We start from the raw sequence: 23768 nt of genomic DNA on the forward strand, positions 1-23768 counted from the left end.
TCTATCTCATAATTTAGAGTTTCTATAGCAACTGGAAACATCTGGTTAGTGTTATGGTTACAGATGGATGCACCAAAAGTTTTTGTTTTTTTATGCTGGTGAAAAAAAAAAAAATAAAAAAAAATAATCAGGTTTTTTTTAAACCTTTTTTCCACCAGCAAAAAAAATTAAAATAATTAGAATTCTTTTTTTTTTTTTGGGTCTATTGTTTTTTATTTGTGATCTTTTTTTTTTTTTGCTGGCAGAAATGGGCTTCCATAGGTTATACTTACATACTTTGACCTTTGTAAGGTTTTGAATGCAGTACTTTTACTTGTAGTGGAGTATTTCTACAGTGTTGTATAATTACTTCTCTGGGGTAAATTATCTGAATACTTCCTCCAGCAGAAGGGGGGGGGGGGGGGGGGGAAAGGGAAGAGAACCACGAAGAAGAAACACTTCACATCGTCACTTCCTATCAAAATCTCGCGGGGTCACGTGACGTCGTATTAGCTCGCTGTGACTCTTGCTTATGTTTTTACCGTTTGTCGCCAAACGTGTTTAGAAATGCTAACTTTCTCGGTTTTATCGGTTCATCGTGTCGGAGGGACGTCGCGCGGCCGCTCGGAGACCAACCGTTTTTTTTTTCACCGACGACCGGGCGAGAAGTTTGACTGCGAAAAATAAACGGGGCCTGCACGCGTCACGTGACCGGCACGCGGCTTTGAGCGTTTGATAAATAAAGATGGCGGCGTGAGCTCAGCGGAGCGAAGAGGACAACAAACTGAACGGAACCAGAGCGGCGAGAGCGGCCGTTTGAAACTGTCAAGTAAGTTGATTACAGCGCGTGGGGATCCGTTTTATTTAACACTGACGTCACAGTTACCAAAACACTAACTTGTCTCTGCGCAGTGATACTTAAAGTAAGTATTATATGTCGTTTTGAGGCTGTGACAGTGGTAGCTAACTACGTTTACTCCTCGATGCTAATGTTAGCTTAGCAACGGCAATGACACAGAGCGCCGTCAACAACATCATAACATTGTTAGCTAAACCCGACACGCTGGACTTAAGGTTATTAAAGGTGGTGTTATGTAAACTTAATGTTAGCTAAATCCGATACGCTGGACTTAAGGTTATTAAAGGTGGTATGTAAACTTAATGTTAGTGCTGTTAAACGGCTTTTTATTAGCAACATTACAAGCTAGCTAAACAAGCTAGCTGTGGATTGCACCTTATCATCAACCTGTTTATTTATACAGCACCTTTAAAACAGAGTTTACAAAGTGCTTTGACAGACAAAAGCAAGACAATAATAACAATAACAGAAAGCTCAGTGAGACAGTTGATACGATAAACTAATAAATAAATAAAATAATATATATATTTTATTTCTAATGAATACAATTTTATATATACATTTTATTTATTATATATATTTAGTAAAATAATATGATCGTGACACCATCACCATAGTCTAATAGGCAACACCTTAATTAGGTTTAACTTTAGGCTAAAGAAAACAAAAATAAAGTTCCAAACGTTTCATTCGAAGTAATATTCATCCATCAGTGTTTTGTCTTAACCACCTTATCTTAAAGTAGTAGACTACCCATTCTTAATTAATATTAAAGACTCACACCAACATGAAACTCATAAAGATTTTTTTATTTAAAATTGCACCTTTCTGGTAACTAACCAGTTTTATTTAAGACACTTGTCAATAACCTGCTAACATTTCTGACATTGTGTTACATTTGTTTTTGGGCACTTTACTGACCATTTTAATTGTTAATATATTTTTGCACTTTATATATTTGCACTCTTTGCTGCTGAACAACACCGAACAGCTAAATTAAACAGCAACTTTAAAAATAGTCAAATATCAGGTAAGAAATGCGTGATCTTCGTCTGTGATCGCAGCGGATTTAACGTTTAAAGCTAACGTGTGACCATGTGAGCACGTTTCCTTTGGTGACCGTTGATGACCGTTAACGCTCAACGGTTGTGCGACGTCTTCCTTTTAAATGTGTAGTTAGTTGTACGGTGTTTGGTGTGAGTTAAATTAGTGCCTTTCTGAGTTCAGTACGTTAGCTCTCGGTTAGCACAGGTTAAAGCCGTGTCACCCTGATTCAAACCAGGCCAGTTTAGCTTTGTATGAGTCGCGAGGGACCAGGAAGTAGTGCGCACCACAGCGGCGCATTGCAAACACGTGTCTTGTTTTGGGTCACTTTGGACCTGGTATGACCTGGCGTGCAGACGTCGCTGTGATAAATAGCTATCTTTAATTATTCTACCGTTACTATTGTTATGGAGTGGATGTAACTATATTAAATATATATATGTTAAATATATCGAGTCACTGCTACGTTTTAGGGTTTCGTTTTTGGCTTTTCTTCGGCGTGTGCTGAATGAGGATATATACACGCAGAGGTGACTATTCTAAATGGGTTTAATATGTTGCTCACATCGACTTGAAATAACTGTTATAGTTGCGCAACATATGTTTGTTGTATACTGACTGTTAAAAATGTATCACTGGTATGTTTTTCATTTGGAAACTAGGCTTTGAGGTTTGTAACATCGCTGTACATGTGGGTCCTAATATTCCTCGTGATTTTTTTTTAATAATGCATTTTTTTGGGAGGGGTTCGGGTCACATTTCTGTGTTGGTTTTCTTTTTGAAAGCATGCACAGTTGCTTCTTTTAGCTCATGGCTATGGCTGTACAATATGTTACTATGTATGTGCTTCATGGTTGCCACTCACGTCTGGTTCATCCATTAGGTCAAGGATAAATAAGTATTTTTGCCTTTGTTCAAAGGCACATTGTGGATATAAAGTAACTTTGTGTGGGGGAAAGTAAACATCGTAATCTCAGTGTTAAATGTTGAACTACCAAGTGTTACATTATGTTGTGGAGAGTTAAAATAGCATTAGATGAACATGCTTTTAAAGTGATACCTTTTTTCAGCTTACATATTGTTGAAGCCAGACATTTCTCTTAATTTTACTGTCACAATTATTGAACTAAAGCTGCAAATCTTCACATTTGAGAGGCTGCAAGTCTCTTTATTACATTGTAAACCTTTACATTGTCATTTGACAATGCCAATGTGTTTTATGCAGTCACTAACATTTTTGTCATAGTTTTATCATCATTTTTTATTAATGTATCTCTACATTTGTCCTGCAGATGGATCCTGGACAGGATTTACTTCTCGCTGCCCTGAGTGAGAGTGGCATTTGTCCAAATGATTTTGGCCTGTTTGATGTAGATTCTCAGGATGCTGCACAGCCCTCTACAATCCAGCAAGTAAGAGGGTTTTTGTTCTTTATAGAGAAGACGTGATTTATTAATGTGCTCATAACTTGGTGTTAATGGTGTGATGTTGGTCCTCTTCCAGTCTATCTCCATCAGTGCCCTGGATGTTGGCGCTGGGACAGAGTCGGTGGAAGTTATTCGCACTGAGCCTCCAGCTCCAGTCCCTATAGTTACTATCAGGGTGAGATTACAGAGCACTGGCTTCCCATAATTCATTATTGAACACATAATGCAATGTCGCAGCTGATGTTTTTGTTTTGTGGTATGTAATGAAGTCAATTGTACTCTCTGCTCAATGTCTCCAACAGCACAAACCTCAGCCATCAACCACCACGTTTGTCTTAAATCAGCTGAATCAGTTGCCGTCACTCGGAGCTAATGTGACCAAACAATCAGTTGCAAACCCTATCAAACACACCATAACAGTCACCAAAGTGGTCCATGTTGCGAATTCAGCCCTGCGAAGATGTTCGAGCCCTTCCACCACAACTATTTCTCCGTCAGCGTCCACAGTAGTGCCTTCTAACAGAGATCAGGTACGTTGGTCAGGACGTAACAGCACAGAGAAAAACATCTCTTTCTGTTGTGCTGATCATATATTTTCTTTTAGCAGATTCAGCTGAAAGACCTCCTTCGGTCCGGCAATGTGAAGAGCACCGGTCTAAAGGGCAACAGCCTGATGGAGCTCATGAGGCTGAAGCCTCCACCTAACATTGCTCCACCAGTAGCAACGGCAACAGCTACAGGTCATTTGTTTTTACATTTTAACTAACGATTACCAAACAGTTGTGATGTATGGTTTTCAATCATCTATATTTGGAGAAGTTTATAATGTATTAAAAGAGGAATAAGAAGGAGTTCATATGAGGTCTGTAGAACCGAACCAATGAGCTAAAAGCTGTAGAGTTTGGTGTTTATTCTTGATGCCATCAATAGTTCTTTCTGCAGAGAGCAAGTAGGACTTGCTGTCTTTGTTTAGTCAGAGCAAAACACTTTCTCTGTTTCTGTAAAAGAGGAGAAATATACAACATGTCACTGTGGAATCAGAATACAGATTCTCCTGTTTGTGTGGAAACTCCTGACTCATTTCAACACTTTAATTGATCCTGTAGATCCTCTCCCATCCACATTAATTAGGGATTTTTCAGAAATGCACTAGGGCTTGATACTTGATACTTGCGATCACATTAGACAAAGAAAAGCGTCACATACTCACAAATAACATGCATGATCAAGGTCACGTTTAGCATTTTTGCGTGAAAATAATAGATCTCAACATCGCCAGCAGCCGATTACTTATCTGTCGATCCATATTGTAATACTTTGAAATTAAAACGTGTCTCTGTTGGTGTTTCAGGTGAAATGAACAATGGGATCAAGAAGGAAGTGTTTGGTAAAGATACCAGGATCTGGATTAATGACGACATCAAAATGCAAACCTTCCCGCATCCTCTGGTAGGTCCTATAATATTGATTTTCATAAAGCTCTTGAATGCTGCAGAGTGTGTTGGCACGTTAAAGTAGCTTTTGGCAAGTTTGGTATTAACGGTTACGTCAATCTATGATGACAGAAAATCCCCGGAATGAAAGAGGAGGATGAGCCCGAGGAGGAGGAGGAAGACGAACTGGGCCATGCAGAGACTTATGCAGAGTACATGCCAATGAAATGTAAGTACGACTGTTGTGTTTGTTTACAATATCAGCATTAAATTTCCTTAATCTCATCCAGCCACACCTCTATTTGGCAACAACCACGGTCTGTAAGACGTCCAGTCATGATTCGGGTTGAGTGACTGTAACACGAGAGCACTGTATCGCCTTCAACGGCTCTCGGTCAAATCAAACAGAATCCATCCTGCTGTTGTTAATCTCCCGATCCACTGACGAGTCCGTTTACCAATGCAGTGAAGATCGGCCTGCGGCACCCCGACCCCGTGGTGGAGACCAGCTCCCTGTCCAGTGTCAACCCTCCAGAGGTGTGGTACAGACTGTCAATCTCAGAGGAAGTCATTGATCGGGGCTGCCTGTCGGCTCTGCAGCTGGAGGCCATAACGTATGCGGCTCAGGTCAGCAGAGTGGATTTTATGAAAGATAGATATTAGTTGACGAATTGTTTTCACAATGACAAATGCGGATTTTCAACATAATATGGGGTTATAGAAGTTATTATAAACAGCTGGTAAAATATACAAAGGGACAATATACATTGATCGCTGTGAAGGAATTCTGTATTTAACAAATGCATTTATAGCATCAATTAAGATTAAGGCTTCGATACTGTTTGAATTTTACTCTTTAAAAAAAATCAGGTGCCAAAATTTAAACTGCAGGTAAATACTTGACGTTTCTCTTTTCGTGTGACTCAACTTGTTTTGATTTGTTTTCCTTTTGCACCACAGCAACATGAGACATTCCTCCCCAGCGGTGATCGAGCTGCTTATTTAATCGGGGACGGAGCTGGTGTGGGGAAAGGCCGGACCATTGCAGGGATCATCTTCGAGAATTACCTTTTAGGCAGGAAGAGATCTCTCTGGTAAATACCCGAAATCCTGTAGAATCATATTTAACACGGGGGATTACAAAGCGTGGCCTTTAAATAAATGTTGTTCTCTTCTGTTCAGGTTTAGTGTCTCAAACGACTTGAAGTACGACGCTGAAAGAGATTTAAGGGACATCACGGCCAAAAACATCTCTGTTCACTCACTGAACAAGGTCAGAGACGTTAAGATGCATGGATGACAAAACACTGCCTTCATAATGTCAAGTGTGACTCAATTTAACGTTTATATTTCAGTTCAAATATGGAAAGATCTCCTCAAAACACAATGGTAGTGTGAAGAAAGGTGTGATATTCGCCACCTACTCTTCGTTGATAGGAGAGAGCCAGTCAGGAGGGAAGTACAAGACCCGATTCCAGCAGCTTCTCCACTGGTGTGGGGAGGACTTTGACGGAGTTGTATCCTTTCAAGCCATCAGTTGGTAGAATAGATGTCAGGAAATGGTGATTACTCTTTTGTTGTTTTCATGTGATCTTACCTGCATCAAAGCGATGTAAACATGATCCTTGTAGACCATCCTTCCCTTAACACGACGACTTTTAGATCGTGTATGACGAGTGTCACAAAGCCAAAAACGTGTGTCCAATCGGATCGTCCAAACCTACAAAAACTGGACTTGCCGTGTTGGAACTGCAGAACAAACTCCCCAAGGCTCGGGTTGTGTATGCAAGTGCTACAGGTTAGTAGACGCATTTAAAGTTGAATTAGCTCGTTGACGGTGTAAACTCGGTTGGAGCTGGTTAACCTGTGGAAACGCTGTAAATTCTGAAAAATTTACTTTTTATATCAAGGTGCCTCTGAACCCCGAAATATGGCCTACATGAATCGTCTGGGCATCTGGGGCCATAAAACCCCCTTCAGAGAGTTTGGCAACTTTATCCAAGCTGTTGAGCGCAGGTAAGTTTCTCTTTCTGCAGGTGACAAAACAAAAGTCTTGATGCCCGACAGGTGATGTGAGGAAAATGTCCTAATGTGCTCGTGTACATTTCTCCCCTCCCCGTCATTTTCAGAGGTGTTGGTGCCATGGAGATAGTAGCCATGGACATGAAACTGAGGGGGATGTACATTGCCCGGCAGTTGAGTTTTACAGGTGTGACTTTTAAGATTGAGGAGGTTCCCCTGACTCCGCAATACATCAAAATGTACAACAAATCTGTGAGGCTGGTAAGCACATAAACGTGTAAAGAAATGCATTGTAAGCACATTTCTGTGATTCGTTTTTATTTGTCCGTGCAGTTATTAAGTAGATATCTTTATGCTTCCGCCAGTGGGTGAGTGCACGGGAGAAGTTCCAGCAGGCGGCGAACCTGATGGACGCAGAGCAGCGCATGAAGAAGTCCATGTGGGGCCAGTTCTGGTCCGCTCACCAGCGGTTCTTCAAGTACCTCTGCATCGCCTCCAAAGTCCGCCGAGTGGTGCAGCTGGCCAGAGAGGAGGTCCAAAATGGAAAGGTGAGAGGACTCTTGTAATACGACAGTATGTAAGGTTAAGATTTCAATTTCTAACGGGTTAAAAGTCTGCTGTGTTGGCATTAGAGGCTGATCACACCGAGGCAAGAACATTGGTTTCCTGGCGTGCGCTCTTCTCTTCGCTTTGCCAAGAGGCGCTTTTTTAAGCGTCCGCGCCTGTTTCGGTGTGATCAGCCTGTTACTTGAGAGATTCATGGTGTCAAACCCCCCCAAAAATGACTCTTAACCTGTATCTACAAAGGACAAATGTGTTACTCCAGGTTACAAACACAGGAAGAGATGACGGGAGTAAAATGTGGTGTACATTTTAGGAAAAATACAAATTTGTCAGAATTGTGGAAACCCAGTGTTGGTGAAGAATAACAAGAAAAGATATGATGATGATGATGAAGTCATCAGTGCCAGGAAAACTTGGTACTCGTCTACTAAAAACACTACAGAGGCTACAACTTATTACAAGTTAGCCAGAGATCCTCTGGTCACCACTGCAGAACAAGATGTTGATGCTTTGCCAGAGAGAAGCTACTCGATGTTTTCCTGAAAAATGTTGCGCTTCCTGCTCTGACGTTCTCCACACTTCCTCTGCAGTGTGTGGTCATCGGTCTTCAGTCCACTGGAGAAGCAAGAACGCTGGAGGCCTTGGAGGAAGGAGGAGGAGAGCTCAACGACTTTGTGTCAACTGCAAAGTACGGACTGACTAAAGCTGATGTTTTTTTAAACCGTATAATGCACATATGTACGTCACTATAATGTTTTTTGTTGTTGTCGTAGAGGTGTGCTGCAGTCCCTGATTGAGAAGCACTTTCCAGCTCCTGACAGACAGAAGCTTTACAGCCTGCTCGGCATCGACCTCTCGGCTAAGAAGACCCCGTCTCCCACTGAAACAGCAGCACAGCCGGAACAGAAGGGCAAGAAAAGGAAAGGTAATGAAGATTTTATAACCAGTGGCTTTGTCTTAAAAATAACATCCGTCTCGACTCTCGTCAACAAGTTTATGAGCTGCTCAGAAATGTTTAATGTTGGTTTATTTATTTTCAGGTTCAGAGTTAAAAAAGCAGAAGAAGAAGCCTCGCAAGCACGGCGGTCTGTCGGGTACCAGCTCGGAGGAGAGCCAGTCGGAGGACTCGGACCGAGAGTCCGGTAAAGACAGCGACGACAGCGTCAAGTCTCTCAGCTCGGGGGACGAAGACGACGACTTCAACCCGTTCAGAGACGAGTCGGACGATGACGAGGAAGACGGTGAGACTTCTACAGGGAGGTCGAGGGAGTTTAATTAAAACATTTTTTATTTGTCCTGCTCACAGCGAACCCTTTGTGCCTTCCTTGTGTTTTAGATCCATGGCTCTTTAGAAAGGAACCAAAGAAAAGGAAAGAGAAGAAGAAGAAAAAGAGAAGTAGTATTGATCCAGACTCCATTCAAAGTGCCTTGTTAGCCTCCGGGCTGGGCTCCACCAGGCCTGCTTTCACTGCCACCGTTATCCCCCCCAGCACCCCCGCTATAGGTAAGCACAAAACCCACACAGCGATACAGGATTGCAGCTCTCTGATTCAGCCTTTTGAGGGATAACGAACGCCTCGCTTTTACTTGTTCCTAAGTCAAGGCAGAGAGTCAGGATAGCTGCCTCACGAGTCAGGACGCAGTGGAACATGCTCAGAAGATGAAGAAAGATCTGCTGGAACAGCTCGAGGATCTAGCTGGGGATCTACCTCCCAACACCCTGGACGAGCTGATCGACGAGCTGGGAGGACCTGAAAACGTAGCTGAGGTAGAAACATTAAGTGTTTTATTTTTTTTTAAATGCTGGATCAGTATTTGTTCTGTAAATTAACTGTCTTCGCCGTGTCTTCGACTGTGCTTCAGATGACCGGTCGTAAAGGTCGTGTGGTCAGCAACGACGACGGCAGCATCACGTACGAGTCTCGCTCCGAGCTGGATGTCCCGGTGGAAATCCTCAACCTCACAGAGAAGCAGAGGTTCATGGATGGAGAGAAGGTAAAGGCGAATAGAAACATGTAACTGAGAAGTTATTAGAGGTTTGGTTCTCTCATAACTTGATCAGGACTGAAGGTTCTTCCACACCTGTTGTTACCAAGAAAAAGATAACATCCCTTGTTAGTTTTGGCCCATTTTACATTCCCCAGGGTTCATTTTGTGGATGAAAATACGACTCAATATGTTCCTCAACTAACTTGACTAAGACGAGACATCAGCTCCAGCACACAATGAGCACAATCAGGAGGACTGTGGTCTGTTATCTTAGTAAAACTAAGATAACAACGACACAAACGAGTTTTCATCTGCTCAAACTGTACTAAAGTAGTTTTCTTTGACTAAGATGAGACTAACACGTGTGGACATGAATCAAAGGTAGGACACAAGCTTCGTCTTCTGTTTAAGAATATACTTGAAAAATGAGAACTGTGTTTTGCTTTTGTATCGATCAGCAAATTCAATACTGAACGATGTTTAGTGTAACTCTGACATCTACCATCAAATATAATGCTGTGGCTTTCACACAACGAACAAATAATTCCAGGCAGTTTGTTTTGCAGCAGCTCTTCAGGAGTTCTCAGTCCGGTGGTTTAGTCCACCCCACAGTTTGATTGACAGCTTTCACACCCGCCCAGATGAGGCCAACTAAACACACCAGAGTTAGTTTACAGTTTGGGACCAGCCGAACGAGTGAATAACTGCTTCTGGTTGATCTAAACTTTGGACTGACAGACTTAATTATATATATATATATAATAACAGCTGCTCATTCCACATTTCTATGTGAAGATTAACATTAACTGTCTTTCTCTTCTTTTCAACCAGAACATAGCGATCATCTCTGAAGCTGCCAGCTCAGGTATTTCCCTGCAGGCTGATCGTCGGGTGAAGAACCAGCGGCGGAGAGTCCACATGACGCTGGAGCTCCCGTGGAGCGCCGACAGAGCGATACAGCAGTTCGGTCAGTAGAGAGATTCACCAGACCAGAGGCCTCAAAGTCTTTCACTTAATAAATAACTAAATCATAAACGTGGTTCAAACGTTGTGCTGTGTTTGTTTGTTCTCAGGGAGAACTCACAGGTCGAACCAGGTCACAGCTCCTGAATACGTCTTCCTCATATCGGAGCTCGCAGGAGAGCAGCGGTTTGCCTCCATCGTTGCCAAAAGACTAGAAAGCCTGGTAAGTCTTAATCGAATGTATAATCAGGAACATAGATACTTAAAGGACGTTAAACATCAACTATATTTCTTTAATCTGTCTCTCCTAACAGGGAGCTCTCACACACGGAGACAGAAGAGCAACAGAAACTCGAGACCTCAGCAGGTTTAATTTTGACAACAAAGTAAGCACGACCAGCTTTTGTCTCAGTGACGTTCTCATCACTTTATCTGTTCAGTGTCTCACTCTGTTTGTCTCTGCTGCAGTACGGCAGGAATGCTCTGGAAATTGTGATGAAGTCGATCGTGAAGCTCGACTGTCCGCTGGTGTCTCCTCCCGCTCACTTTAAAGGAGACTTCTTCAAAGGTACTTTGACTTGTATGTTGTTTACCTTTCAGTGAGTATTCCAACAATCTAGTGTTTGTTGTACAACTTGTTCTCCCTGTGGACGTCTGTGTCAATACCTCATTGATTTCTGTATTCGATGGTTCTCATCTGACTTTTTCCTTCTGTAGAGATTCAAAGTGGATTAATAGGTGTTGGCCTCATAAACGTGGAGGACAGATCGGGCACAATGTCACTGGACAAAGGTGATTATTAAATATTGTTTTGCTCTAATGGCAGCTGTTCTCACTGTTAAATGAGTCCTGCGTTTGCGTACAGTTCAGTGTGAGTTTCCACATGAACGTAATCCACATACTCTGTTGCTGCTGCAGACTACAACAACATGGGGAAGTTCCTGAACCGTATTTTGGGCATGGAGGTGCAGCAGCAGAATGCCTTGTTCCAGTACTTCTCCGACACGTTGGCAGCCGTCATTCAGGAAGCCAAGAAGAGCGGCAGATATGACATGGGCATTCTGGGTAAGACCGCCGTCCTCCTTCACTTCCGTCACGCAGAAGCAGAACTGGGGCAGAAGGCATTTTACCATGTTTAATTATTCAAAGTGCTTTCCGCTTTGAGAGAATGGGTGGAGGCATAATCATCCGTCTGCCCTGAAGGTTGGGTTTCAGCGCATTATTGGATCTGAAATGTATTCAAATCTCCTCCTGTCCTCTTTAGATCTGGGCTCCGGTGACGAGAAGGTGAAGAAGGTAGACTGCAGGAAATTTCTAACGCCGGGCTACACCACAGCAGGACACGTGGAACTCCACACCGTATGTTCATATATATTTATATGGCGTTTTGAGCTCCCTCCCCTCTGGAGGATGAGATGAGATCACAGTAACGTCACCTGACTTTGTCTCTCACAGGTGAGCGTGGAGAGAGGGATGTCGTGGGAGGAAGCCACGCATGCTTGGGCCGATCAGAACGGAGCAGATGATGGTTTCTATGTTCAGGTATGAGAGGGTTCATGGTGTCTCTCTCTCTCTCTTAGAAATCAGCTCTGCAACAGTTCCACTTGTTAAAATTACCTTTTAGTTAGTGACCAAAAATCTTGCGGTTTCACGATATATCTGCATGTTGTATAAAGGTTTATGGGGACTTATTCTACAGTCAGAAGAACATAGAATATAAAATATACATTTTAATGTCATGTATATACTGAAGGTTTTAATTACTATATGGTTTTCTTGACCCCGCAGCGTAATACATAATAAGATATCAGATTTGTAAAACGTGGTGTAGCAGAGTTTCCTGACTTTTAGTCTCGTATGGGTCCATAAATGCTGGATCCTTCATTTCCCATAATGCAACTCTGATGGTTTCTGTCATGAGACCCTTAACTGACAGTTCCCATTTCTGTCAAACTTGACGTCTCGATGCAGGGACGTTGTGGCCAAGCCCCTCCAGAGCCACAGAAGACGTGATTCAACTGTTTTCAAAGCCCGAGTATTGACGAGTCAACAGATCCGCATTGCGACGTAATGTAAAGCACGACGTGTACTTTGTTTTCAGATGAGGAACAACAAGAAGACGGCCATACTGGTCAAAGAGGTGAACACTAAGAAGAGACTCTTCCTGGTTTACAGGCCGAACACCGGCAGACAGGTCAAACTGGAGATGTACGCGGACATCAAGAAGAAGTTCAAAAAGGTCACAAAACAGTTTATTTTTATTACTTTGAGAATAACTCTTCATGCTTTACGAGGTGAAACATGTTTTTATTTTTGCTTTTAGGTTTTGTCCGATGACGCCAAGCAGCACTGGATTGATCAGTACACGTCATCAGCAAAGATCTGCTCTCATGCTTATTGGTATGTGCACTTAAGATCTCTGTGAACACACACACACACACAGTTGTTTAGTTTGACTCGGGTACACCGTCCTGCTCAAAATAGTCCCAAACAAATGCACCATTTTCTCCTGTTGGATTGAGATTGAAAGTCACAAACAGGGTTGGGAAGTAAAAGTACTGAAAGACTTTGCTAATTTTGGTCTTTTTTCGTGGGATTTGTTGACGATGATAATAATTTTATTTATAGAGCACGTTTAAATTCAGGGTTTACAAAGTGCTTTGACAGACAGATAATACTAAAATAAAGCAGTAAAAAGACATCACGTAAAAGCCAGACTGTAAAAATGAGTTTTAAGAAGTGATTTAAAAGGGACGCATTTATAGAAAATAGACTTCTTCTCTGAAGCCGTGTGCTTCACCGTTAGCTTCTTCCCGTGTGCTTCACCGTTAGCTTCTTCCCGTGTGCTTCACCGTTAGCTTCTTCCCGTGTGCTTCACCGTTAGCTTCTTCCCGTGTGCTTCACCGTTAACTTCTTCCCGTGTGCTTCACCGTTAACTTTCTCCTCGTGTGCTTCACCGTTAACTTTCTCCTCGTGTGCTTCACCGTTAACTTTCTCCTCGTGTGCTTCACCGTTAACTTCTCCTCGTGTGCTTCACCGTTAACTTCTCCCCGTGTGCTTCACCGTTAACTTCTCCCCGTGTGCTTCACCGTTAACTTCTCCCCGTGTGCTTCACCGTTAACTTCTCCCCGTGTGCTTCACCGTTAACTTCTCCCCGTGTGCTTCACCGTTAACTTCTTCCCGTGTGCTTCACCGTTAACTTTCTCCTCGTGTGCTTCACCGTTAACTTTCTCCTCGTGTGCTTCACCGTTAACTTTCTCCTCGTGTGCTTCACCGTTAACTTCTCCTCGTGTGCTTCACCGTTAACTTCTCCCCGTGTGCTTCACCGTTAACTTCTCCCCGTGTGCTTCACCGTTAACTTCTCCCCGTGTGCTTCACCGTTAACTTCTCCCCGTGTGCTTCACCGTTAACTTCTCCCCGTGTGCTTCACCGTTAACTTCTCCCCGTGTGCTTCACCGTTAACTTCTCCCCGTGTGCTTCACCGTTAACTTCTCCCCGTGTGCTTCACCGTTAACTTCTCCCCGTGTGCTTCACCGTTAACTTCTCCCCGTGTGCTTCACCGTTAACTTCTCCCCGTGTGCTTCACCGTTAACTTCTCCCCGTGTGCTTCACCGTTAACTTCTCCCCGTGTGCTTCACCGTTAACTTCTCCCCGTGTGCTTCACCGTTAACTTCTCCCCGTGTGCTTCACCGTTAACTTCTCCCCGTGTGCTTCACCGTTAACTTCTCCCCGTGTGCTTCACCGTTAACTTCTCCCCGTGTGCTTCACCGTTAACTTTTCCCCGTGTGCTTCACCGTTAACTTTTCCCCGTGTGCTTCACCGTTAACTTCTCCCCGTGTGCTTCACCGTTAACTTCTCCCCGTGTGCTTCACCGTTAACTTCTCCCCGTGTGCTTCACCGTTAACTTCTCCCCGTGTGCTTCACCGTTAACTTCTCCCCGTGTGCTTCACCGTTAACTTCTCCCCGTGTGCTTCACCGTTAACTTCTCCCCGTGTGCTTCACCGTTAACTTCTCCCCGTGTGCTTCACCGTTAACTTCTCCCCGTGTGCTTCACCGTTAACTTCTCCCCGTGTGCTTCACCGTTAACTTCTCCCCGTGTGCTTCACCGTTAACTTCTCCCCGTGTGCTTCACCGTTAACTTTCTCCCCGTGTGCTTCACCGTTAACTTCCTCCCCGTGTGCTTCACCGTTAACTTCTCCCCGTGTGCTTCACCGTTAACTTTCTCCCCGTGTGCTTCACCGTTAACTTTCTCCCCGTGTGCTTCACCGTTAAGTTCTCCTCGTGTGCTTCACCGTTAACTTCTCCCCGTGTGCTTCACCGTTAACTTCTCCCCGTGTGCTTCACCGTTAACTTCTCCCCGTGTGCTTCACCGTTAACTTCTCCCCGTGTGCTTCACCGTTAACTTCTCCCCGTGTGCTTCACCGTTAACTTCTTCCCGTGTGCTTCACCGTTAACTTTCTCCCCGTCTGCTTCACCGTTAACTTTCTCCCCGTCTGCTTCACCGTTAACCTTCTCCCCGTCTGCTTCACCGTTAACCTTCTCCCCGTCTGCTTCACCGTTAACCTTCTCCCCGTCTGCTTCACCGTTAACCTTCTCCCCGTCTGCTTCACCGTTAACCTTCTCCCCGTCTGCTTCACCGTTAACCTTCTCCCCGTCTGCTTCACCGTTAACCTTCTCCCCGCCTGCTTCACCGTTAACTTTCTCCTCGTGTGTTTCTTGAAGGCGAGGAAACTGTAAGAAGGCGTCGGTGGGTCTGCAGTGTGAAGTGGGTCTGCGCTGTCGGACGTACTACGTTCTGTGTGGCTCGGTGCTCAGCGTGTGGAACGAGCTGGAGGAAGTTCTCACTCCGGTCAGCGGAACCAACGTGAAGGTGCAGATAGTCCGACTCAGAACAGAAGATGGACAGAGGATAGTTGGTGAGTTGAAGGACTGCTTTAAAGGAATAGCTCTGACATTTTGGTAGACTTGTTGTGTTGCAGAGAGCGTTGGAGGAGAAGATCGATCTTCTCAATTATCTGCATCAGATCGAAGCTTACAGATGTGTTGGAGTTAAGGAAACTGCATCCTGTAATAGATGAGGTCCTCCACCTGAAGATGAGATAGATGCCTTAGTTTAGTTCCTCTCTGTTTGTACTTTCAGATATCTGCTTTATTTTACAAGAGATGGACGATACGATAGTTTGTATTTGTTTTGGTTCCAGTGGAAAGAAAGAAGAGCAACAGACACCATAAATCATTACAACACAAAACATAAACGCATCTCGATGGTTTTAATTTGTTAAAGACCCAAAGTGAAGAAATGAGTTTATGTGCCGGACTATCCTTTGACTTGTCTACTGTCATTGTGATGTTTCCAGCTTCATATTTACCGTACAGACTTCAGTGATGTCGATCCTCTCATCTAACTCTCTCGAGAATATCCCAAAATATCTGACCCATTCCTGTTTGCTTAATGTGTTTGTTTAACCCTTCCTTTTGTTTGTTTGTTTCAGGACTGATCATTCCAGCGAACTGCGTGTCTCCGTTGAGTAACAAGCTGTCGACGTCGGACCAGAGCCAGCAGCTCGCCGTGCAGGAGCTTCAGAAGCAGCAGCAGCTCCACCCCCAAAGTCTCTGTCATGCACCCAACACATAGCCCGGGGTGGACCGCGTGAAAGCCCGTCTCGAGTTCACGTCCCGGTCTAAAGGGATCTGGACTCACGAGTCTCTGAATCACCCCCCTCTCCATCGTCTCTGAGGGTCCGAGGTGTCTCACCGAGCTGTGAGCCGATTCTCAGACGTGAAGCTTGTACAGAGAGAAAAGATTTCAGGGTTTTTCTTCTTCCTTTCTTTTTCTTTTTAAATCTCCAGAGACTCTTGTTTTCACCTGGACAGGTTTTGACGGGTGATGTTTTGTCCTCTGACATTCAGAGTGAAAAGATTTGTGACCTCTTGATGGAGACGCAGTAGAGACCTCGAGGGCGTGTCGAGGTGTCCCGTGCTTTAAGCTCTTCAGTCCCGGACCACCTGGTATGAGGCAAAGACTTTTTCCTGGTTCAGACCAAAGGTGGATGAGACGAAGACCACGCAGTCTTTTTAAAGTCTGATTCCAAAATATACAAAATGGGCATTTGATGCTAAACTACAAACCCATATTAATATATATCAGCTCATAGCTGCTCAGACGTGATGCAGAGAGAATTAGTTTGAAGCAGAAACTTAATGCAAACAGCGTTCTGGTTATCAGTATCTAAAACGTCATTATTGTCGGAGTCCTCTTGCATCCTGAGTCTCAAATTGATCGATTGGTTTGTTTTTATTTCACACTTCATCCTTTTGTTCCTCTCAGTCCGTATCGTAACATTAACAATCATTGAAGTCCGTCTTAAATCAGCAGTCAAAGTCCCGAAACAACATTTAAAGCAGACTTGTCTTTATGTAATCTTTCCTCCTCTTTATACCGGACATTAACGGGACAGTTCAGCCCAAAATATAAATACATATTTGTCCTCTTACCTGTAGTTTTATTTACTGATCTAGATTGTTCGGGTGTCTTTTATCTCTGAGACTCGTCGTGTTTAAAGCACCATTAAACGTGTGCTGCTCCCTTCATCCCCACTTTATTAAAACACTACTTCAGTGGTTTGTGTTGCAGGTGGAAACCACCTTTGGTCTGATTTAGAAGGAGACATGGAGACGTGTGATATTCAGTACAGCAGCCACGGAATCATGAGAAATGTGAAATCTTTTATTTTGAAACCTGATGTTTGTTAAATGTACTTCTGCTCAGGGGTTTAAACTCGTACAAAGACCCTCTTTGGAATAATAAAACTAAAAGAATGTTTCACAAAGTATCTGAAAACGCATGAACGGAGCTCCACCTGCTCAGTAACTGAGGCTAGCTGCTGTTTACGGCTCCTTTCTTCGCAGTAAAACGTCTCAAAGCGCGTCTCTCTGCTGTCTTGAACCCAGTTGTGATTAAAACAAACATGGACGCCTGCTTCTGTCCAGTAGTTTGCCGCCTCCTCGGTCCTGTATTGCGTTATGTTAGATCTGCACAGGGAGGGACGGACCAAAGTCTGGATGTCCTGATAGCTGCTTCATTCTATAAAGATGGGACGTGTCGTCGCTGACCTGTGGATTAGTTCATGTTAATAACCGTTCTCGCTTCTGTTCCACATCGATTCATTTAAACAACAAGTGAGATAGGAAGAAGTCTTTGGGTCATACCGATGTGCATTTTGTACACTTTGTAAACATGAAAACAAACCTGCTGTGTGACAGACTTTCCCTGATCGACTCTTTAACTGAGAAGTCTTTTAACTTGAATGTCCGCCGTATAGAAACGTTTTATTTTGTCTTTTTGAGATGTCAAACACGTCGTCGGCTCCTCCTGAAGCTGAAACACTTGAAGGACTTTTTTTTTTTTTCTCCTTCCATCTTTGCACGAGTTGCACTACTGACCGAGTTGTACAAATATTCACCTGTACATGAATGAGTGTGATGCTCAATAAAGCTTGGTATACTTCTACCTCGTAGTACTGTTAATTGTACTACAGAGACACGTGGTCCCACTGGCTGATAACGAAGCTTAGCATCATTTTAATTATGATATTTAATGACTGGGGACAAATAATCACTGCGACTTATCTGCATCTATGAGGTCTTTTAATTTGAGTTTATTCCTCTTAAATCACCACTTCTGATTCATTGCCAAAGATCATAAAACTAGTCACTATATTTACAAAACCAAAGGTTTAGGAAATACAAGTCACTTTGACATCTAACATTTTGAATTTATAGTGTTCTCCAGTAGTATTCACGTCTTCTATGTATGAAAAAGTAGCAAAAACACACTTAAGAAATACTCAATTACAAGTAGAAGTTCTGCTTTGTAAAGTTTTATTCAAGTAAATGTGTGTACATTTTATCAGCAAAGGACATGGCCTTGTTATACTGTTTATTATATTTAGTGAATGATAAATATAATACGACTACAAAAACGATGTAGGCAACAACATGTTGAAGTTACAAGTTTAATAGTATAACTATTAGTAAATTATATTTACATAATTACTTGTTCTTTAGTATTTTTTAAGTGTGTTCTCTCTAATCTCTTCGACATGTTTGTTTATATGGAAAAGTATGTTTTATCTCTGAAATGATGCTTCAGAATAAAAGCATTTAAAAACTACAAAGTATAGAAAGAAACTAATATACTATTGTTTTTAAAGTAAAATCTTACAATTCATATATGTAATATACTAATATATATCCCTTTACGAACATCTTGGATCTGAGTACTTCTGTGTATTGTTTGTATGTTGCATTGATAATATTACTTCAGTAAATGGTGGAAGTACTTCTTCCACTACTAACATGTTTTGCCAATACCTTAATTAATCTAATTACTTCGTATTTTCCCATCAACATTCTTTGAAAACAAGTGGCACATTGTCTACAAACACGTCCTAAAGTCAGAGCCTGTTAAGCCATTAACATCCACTCTTTATCAGGGGCCATCCCACTGCCTCACTGGGGGGTCAGAGGTCATGACACCGGGCCAGGATTGGGCCAAACCAAGTCCATGTGGTCAAAGAGAGCCTGATGGGACACACTGGGAGGTTTAACTGTCTACTTATTTGAATGTAAGAAGAGCAGAAACACAGCCACGTGCCTCCAAAATAAGAGTGGATCCTTTATTAATGTATTATTATTAATAAACCTCTACAGTTTTATATATATTTATATATACAGACGGAACAATGGACGCGCCCCCACAGACAAAGACAGGTATCTACAAACCGGCTCTTATTTTCTCTTCCGAGAGCGAAAGTGTTCATATTTAACTAAAACAAAAACATTTCTGATTTAATGTTAAATCAAATATACACACACAAAGTTCATTATCGGACTTTTTAAAACATTACTTTTTTTATTGTGGTGTAAAAAAAAAAAGAAAAAGTTAGACTTTAAAATGTGAAGAAATAAGTCTAAACACACTTCACGTGTTTACTTTTTAACGTCTTTTAAAACAATGACTTTTTTTTTATTTTTTAAGTAGACTTCCCGGTGAAAGCGGAGAAAAACGTGTCAAACGCGTTAAACCGGGTGAAAACCGCGTGTGAATTCCGTGGTTTTTCACCGTCTAAATCACGTTTTAACCGTTTTTTTTGTGTGTTCTTGATAGCCCCGCAATAGTAGCAGTGTTAGAAAGCACAGTGGGTGTCAATATAAAGTGACGGCCATATTTGCCGGTGCCGCTGTTGTAAACAAAAAGTGAGAGACAGACGCTTCACTGAATTTCGGGTCATTTTTATTTCTTTAATTTACAATGTCTCTGGGAATGTCTTATAAACCCAATGTCCATCAGCACATTCCGGGAACTTCTGGGAACCAGGGTAAGGAGAAAAAATGGCGGAAAATCAAAGTATCCGTCCGTTAAATCGAGTGTTAAATTCGGGGTCTCGGAGAATACCTGGAGAAAGACCGTGTCTGTAGTTTTTTTTTTGTCCAGTTATATATATAGGGTCAGATCCTGGGAGCTAGGCTAATTCATATCCGCCATTATTACTAATGTCGAAAAGAGCGCCGTCCGCGGTAACCGTCGGCGGACGACGACGGTTGGGACGACGGTTGGTTCCTAACACGCGATCAACGGTCGTTCGCGGTCCCGGGTCCCGACGGTTGGTCGCCGTTACACGGTGACAAAAATGTATCACTTTGTGTCTTCTTGAGCCAGCCCTTGTTCCGTTTCCTCCTCCATGATGCTCCTTCGGTCGGAGCTGCTGATTGATCTGCCTCTGAATTTTTTTTATTTCTATGGCTCTTCGAGGACATCTCGCGTCGGAGGTTGAATATTACAGCCGAACAAAGCAGCAGGGGAGCGGCGAGGTGCAGGACAAAAAGATGCCTCGAGTCAGTGGTGGAAATAAGTATCAACGTCTATTGAAAACAAAAAAAGTAGAAATAACAGTATTTAAAAATACTCTGTTACAAGTAAAAAAATAAAGTAGAAATAACTATTTAAAAATACTCTGTTACAAGTTTAAAAAAAACAAGTATATTTTGATGCTAATACATTTGTACTTATACTTTTGCATTTTTAAAACCATGACTTTTACTTGTAATAAAGTATTTTTACAATGTAGTATTGCTACTTTTACTTCACAATCTGAATATTTTGTTGTTCATTATTCGTTTTTAATAGGCTTCATCTGCAAAGTAGCTACAGGTACAAAAACAAGTACTTTGAAGTGGAGTAAAAGTAGAAAGCAGAATACAATTTAAGAAACTCAAGTAGAACTGAAGTAACTCAGACTTGTACTTATGTACAGTACTTGAGTAGATGTACTTAGTTACTTTCAACCACTGCCTCGAAACAGTATTTTTAATGGGAATTTATTTCATCTACAGTTAAATGGTTTGACAGCTGCAACGATTAATCGACTGGTTGATTAAAAGAAAATTAATCGTCAACTATTTTGATGTTCAATTACTCGTTTGATTTATTTACTAAGCAAAATGCTGAATTGAAAATCTTTGGGTTTTGGACTGTTTGTCGGATTAAAACAAACAATTTAAAGATGCTACCTCGGGTTCTTGGGAAAAGTTCTTTTTTTTTTTTTCTCGTATTTTCTGACTTTCTGCACTGACGTCCTGCAGGTGTCTGTGCTGTAAGTCTTCACTGGTGTCATCTTGTATTTTGTGAACAGTTGGAAGCCTCCAGTCTCCCTCAGCAGCTAACCTGGCCACGTTGCAGTCCTACAGGCCCCTCCTGAGCGACTATGGACCTCCATCTCTGGGATTCTCACAGGTAACTGACATTAAACTGATGTAATTAGTAGTATTAGTATAAGGATATTCACTGGTTTATTATAAGGACATTCACTGGTTTATTGTAAGGATATTCACTGGTTTATTATAAGGATATTCACTGGTTTATTATAAGGATATTCACTGGTTTATTATAAGGATATTCACTGGTTTATTATAAGGATATTCACTGGTTTATTATAAGGATATTCACTGGTTTATTATAAGGATATTCACTGGTTTATTGTAAGGACATTCACTGGTTTATTGTAAGGACATTCACTGGTTTATTGTAAGGACATTCACTGGTTTATTGTAAGGACATTCACTGGTTTATTGTAAGGACATTCACTGGTTTATTATAAGGATATTCACTGGTTTATTATAAGGATATTAACTGGTTTATTATAAGGATATTCACTGGTTTATTATAAGGATATTCACTGGTTTATTATAAGGATATTCACTGGTGTATTATAAGGATAGTCACTGGTGTATTATAAGGATATTCACTGGTTTATTATAAGGATATTCACTGGTTTATTATAAGGATATTCACTGGTTTATTATAAGGATATTCACTGGTTTATTATAAGGATATTCACTGGTGTATTATAAGGATAGTCACTGGTGTATTATAAGGATATTCACTGGTTTATTATAAGGATAGTCACTGGTGTATTATAAGGATATTCACTGGTTTATGGTATATGTGTTTACCATCAGGTCTCCAGTGGCAGCCAAGTGCCTCAGAACAAATATGCAGAGCTGCTGGCCATCATCGAAGAGCTGGGGAAGGAGATCAGGCCCACGTATGCTGGAAGTAAGAGTGCAATGGAGAGACTGAAAAGAGGTAAATACAACTAAGTACATTTACTCAAGTACTGTACTTAAGTTAAGCACAAGTACATCTAGTTTCAACTTAAGTATTTCCATTTTATTCAACTTTATACTTCTACTCCAATACATCTCGGAGGTAAATATTGTACTTTTTACTGTACTACATCTCAGAGGTAAATATTGTACTTTTTACTGTACTACATCTCAGAGGTAAATATTGTACTTTTTACTGTACTACATCTCAGAGGTACATATTGTACTTTTTACTGTACTACATCTCAGAGGTACATATTGTACTTTTTACTCCTCTACATTTGTCTGACAGCTTTAGTTTTTACTGAAGTAAACGATCTGAACACACACTGCATATGCAGATGAATTTGTGTAAAGTTTGTGACTCTAAACAGTATTTGTGTCTCTTCACAGGAATAATCCATGCCAGAGGGTTGGTGCGTGAGTGCTTGGCTGAGACGGAGAGAAACGCGAGGTCTTAGCTACGAACACCAACATTCCTCCCTGCAAGAAAAAACTAACAGTGTGCGTCTCATGAAAAAAAACAAATAAACAACTTGCATGGCAGTTCCTTTGAGAAGAGGAAGTAAAAGAACAAAGGATGGAAAAAGCAAGCTCCTAGAGAGAGAGAGAGAGAGAAAAAGAAACAATAACACAATTCCTGACTCCTGAGGTTTCTGCAGGATTCATTTAAATCATGTTTTGGGTTCCTGGAGTTCATCTGAAAGGGTATCATGTGTTTTTATGCCCCACTTTTGGGATCTTAGTTTTGACTTCATATTTAAAACATTTGGTTTATGCATGTGAACGGGCCCGGGGGTTAAATTGTAGACAGTGCATGGCTTGTACAGGGGTAGATGGAAACGACTTGTTTTTGATAGTACTTTGGTCTGTTTTTCGGACCCTTATAACACACGTGGCTGAGTGAGGGAGGGGCAGAGATGTTTCAAATGCATCGGTTCATTCGTGTTCAGGGTGGTTTTGGTATAAGAAAAAAGGAAAATGCTGTTACTTGCATCTTTGTATGTATTTATTACTCAATGTAATAAATTGTATTTTCAATACAGTTGTCATCGTTTGATTCAGTGCATTGTAGACATTCGTCATCCAGTTTTTAGTCTATCCAAAGTGTTAGAATAACTCTGCTTGTAAGTGGAAATAAGAACGCTCTTCTCTCTGCAGACGTGGTTCATGTGATCTGCACTTTGAGACAAATACTGAACTCCAGACTGCTCCAGATGTTCAGCACCTTGCATGGTAGTGTGTGTGTGTGTGTGTAAATGGGTTTGTAAAGCCCTTTGAATAAAATATGAATTTGATTTCATGTTAAAACTGGCTAGTGAAAAGAAACGGTCAGTGTTGACACAAAACATCAAAACTCTACAAGAATTATGATCTTTACATCATGAAACAAGTTAAAATACTGTATGTGTAAAGAAAAGAAGATGCCACGCTGTGAACCGTAAACATATATTAACCGTCAAAGGTGAGACCATTTCAGACATTTCAGCTCTAGTTTGCTGTGTGCATCGTACTTTATGGTTGCAAAATAATTGCAGTTTTGCAATGAATCAAATTTAATAAAGAAAACGAGGACTCTTACTGAATATACACGGTGCAATACTAGTAATATACTTTAATATAGGATGTACATTAGATAATGCTAAAAGCTGTACAGTAATGTGCATAATTGTCATTAAATGTTTAACATAATTAGCTGCACGTTGAATTTACTGTTTGTATAATATATGAATATAAGAATAATTAGTTTATTCAGATGCAGTGGAGGAACAAGTACTCTGATATATTACTCAAGTAAAAGTAGCAGTACTACAGTGTAGA

At 41.6% G+C, this 23768-nt stretch overlaps 2 protein-coding genes across 4 annotated transcripts; both read left to right on the forward strand.

The window, feature by feature from the left end:
* Positions 1-441: 441 nt before the first annotated feature.
* sbno1 (strawberry notch homolog 1 (Drosophila)) lies at positions 442-17790 on the forward strand. Of its 2 annotated transcripts, none has more exons than XM_076112030.1 (33): positions 442-808; positions 3175-3294; positions 3386-3484; positions 3612-3839; positions 3914-4049; positions 4661-4758; positions 4875-4971; positions 5209-5369; positions 5703-5836; positions 5925-6015; positions 6098-6259; positions 6405-6540; positions 6653-6758; positions 6872-7025; positions 7130-7312; positions 7919-8016; positions 8102-8253; positions 8369-8569; positions 8665-8832; positions 8927-9096; positions 9192-9323; positions 10149-10284; positions 10391-10503; positions 10595-10666; positions 10749-10848; positions 10998-11072; positions 11199-11345; positions 11545-11639; positions 11736-11822; positions 12382-12519; positions 12604-12680; positions 15003-15196; positions 15773-17790. In XM_076112030.1, the coding sequence occupies exons 2-33, from the start codon at positions 3175-3177 to the stop codon at positions 15913-15915; spliced, it is 4203 nt and encodes a 1400-aa protein (XP_075968145.1). In that variant the 5' UTR covers positions 442-808; the 3' UTR covers positions 15916-17790. The 2 variants fall into 2 exon arrangements, with proteins under 2 accessions (XP_075968145.1, XP_075968210.1); XM_076112095.1 differs by having other exon boundaries at positions 3917-4049.
* Positions 17791-17927: 137 nt separating this feature from the next.
* On the forward strand, positions 17928-22988 carry cdk2ap1 (cyclin dependent kinase 2 associated protein 1). 2 transcript variants are annotated; one of them, XM_076112400.1, is made up of 5 exons: positions 17928-18907; positions 19017-19052; positions 20975-21075; positions 21801-21927; positions 22341-22988. In XM_076112400.1, the coding sequence occupies exons 2-5, from the start codon at positions 19025-19027 to the stop codon at positions 22406-22408; spliced, it is 324 nt and encodes a 107-aa protein (XP_075968515.1). In that variant the 5' UTR covers positions 17928-18907; positions 19017-19024; the 3' UTR covers positions 22409-22988. The 2 variants fall into 2 exon arrangements, with proteins under 2 accessions (XP_075968515.1, XP_075968436.1); XM_076112321.1 differs by lacking the exons at positions 17928-18907; positions 19017-19052 and adding an exon at positions 19337-19660.
* The last annotated feature ends 780 nt before the right edge of the window (positions 22989-23768 follow it).

The sequence above is a fragment of the Anarhichas minor genome, unplaced genomic scaffold (assembly GCF_050575085.1).
Source record: "Anarhichas minor isolate MPS153535 unplaced genomic scaffold, ASM5057508v1 ptg000002l, whole genome shotgun sequence".
Classification (NCBI taxonomy): Eukaryota; Metazoa; Chordata; class Actinopteri; order Perciformes; family Anarhichadidae; genus Anarhichas; species Anarhichas minor.

Bases quoted from the DNA above. Each gene is read 5' to 3' on its own strand.
- sbno1 (XM_076112030.1), top strand. From the start codon at position 3,175: ATGGATCCTGGACAGGATTTACTTCTCGCTGCCCTGAGTGAGAGTGGC. The intron at 7,026-7,129 runs GTAAGCACATAA...TGCTTCCGCCAG, and splicing joins ACAACAAATCTGTGAGGCTG to TGGGTGAGTGCACGGGAGAA. The intron at 10,504-10,594 runs GTAAGTCTTAAT...CTCTCCTAACAG, and splicing joins CCAAAAGACTAGAAAGCCTG to GGAGCTCTCACACACGGAGA.
- cdk2ap1 (XM_076112321.1), top strand. From the start codon at position 19,594: ATGTCTCTGGGAATGTCTTATAAACCCAATGTCCATCAGCACATTCCG. The intron at 19,661-20,974 runs GTAAGGAGAAAA...TTTTGTGAACAG, and splicing joins GGGAACTTCTGGGAACCAGG to TTGGAAGCCTCCAGTCTCCC. The intron at 21,076-21,800 runs GTAACTGACATT...GTTTACCATCAG, and splicing joins CATCTCTGGGATTCTCACAG to GTCTCCAGTGGCAGCCAAGT.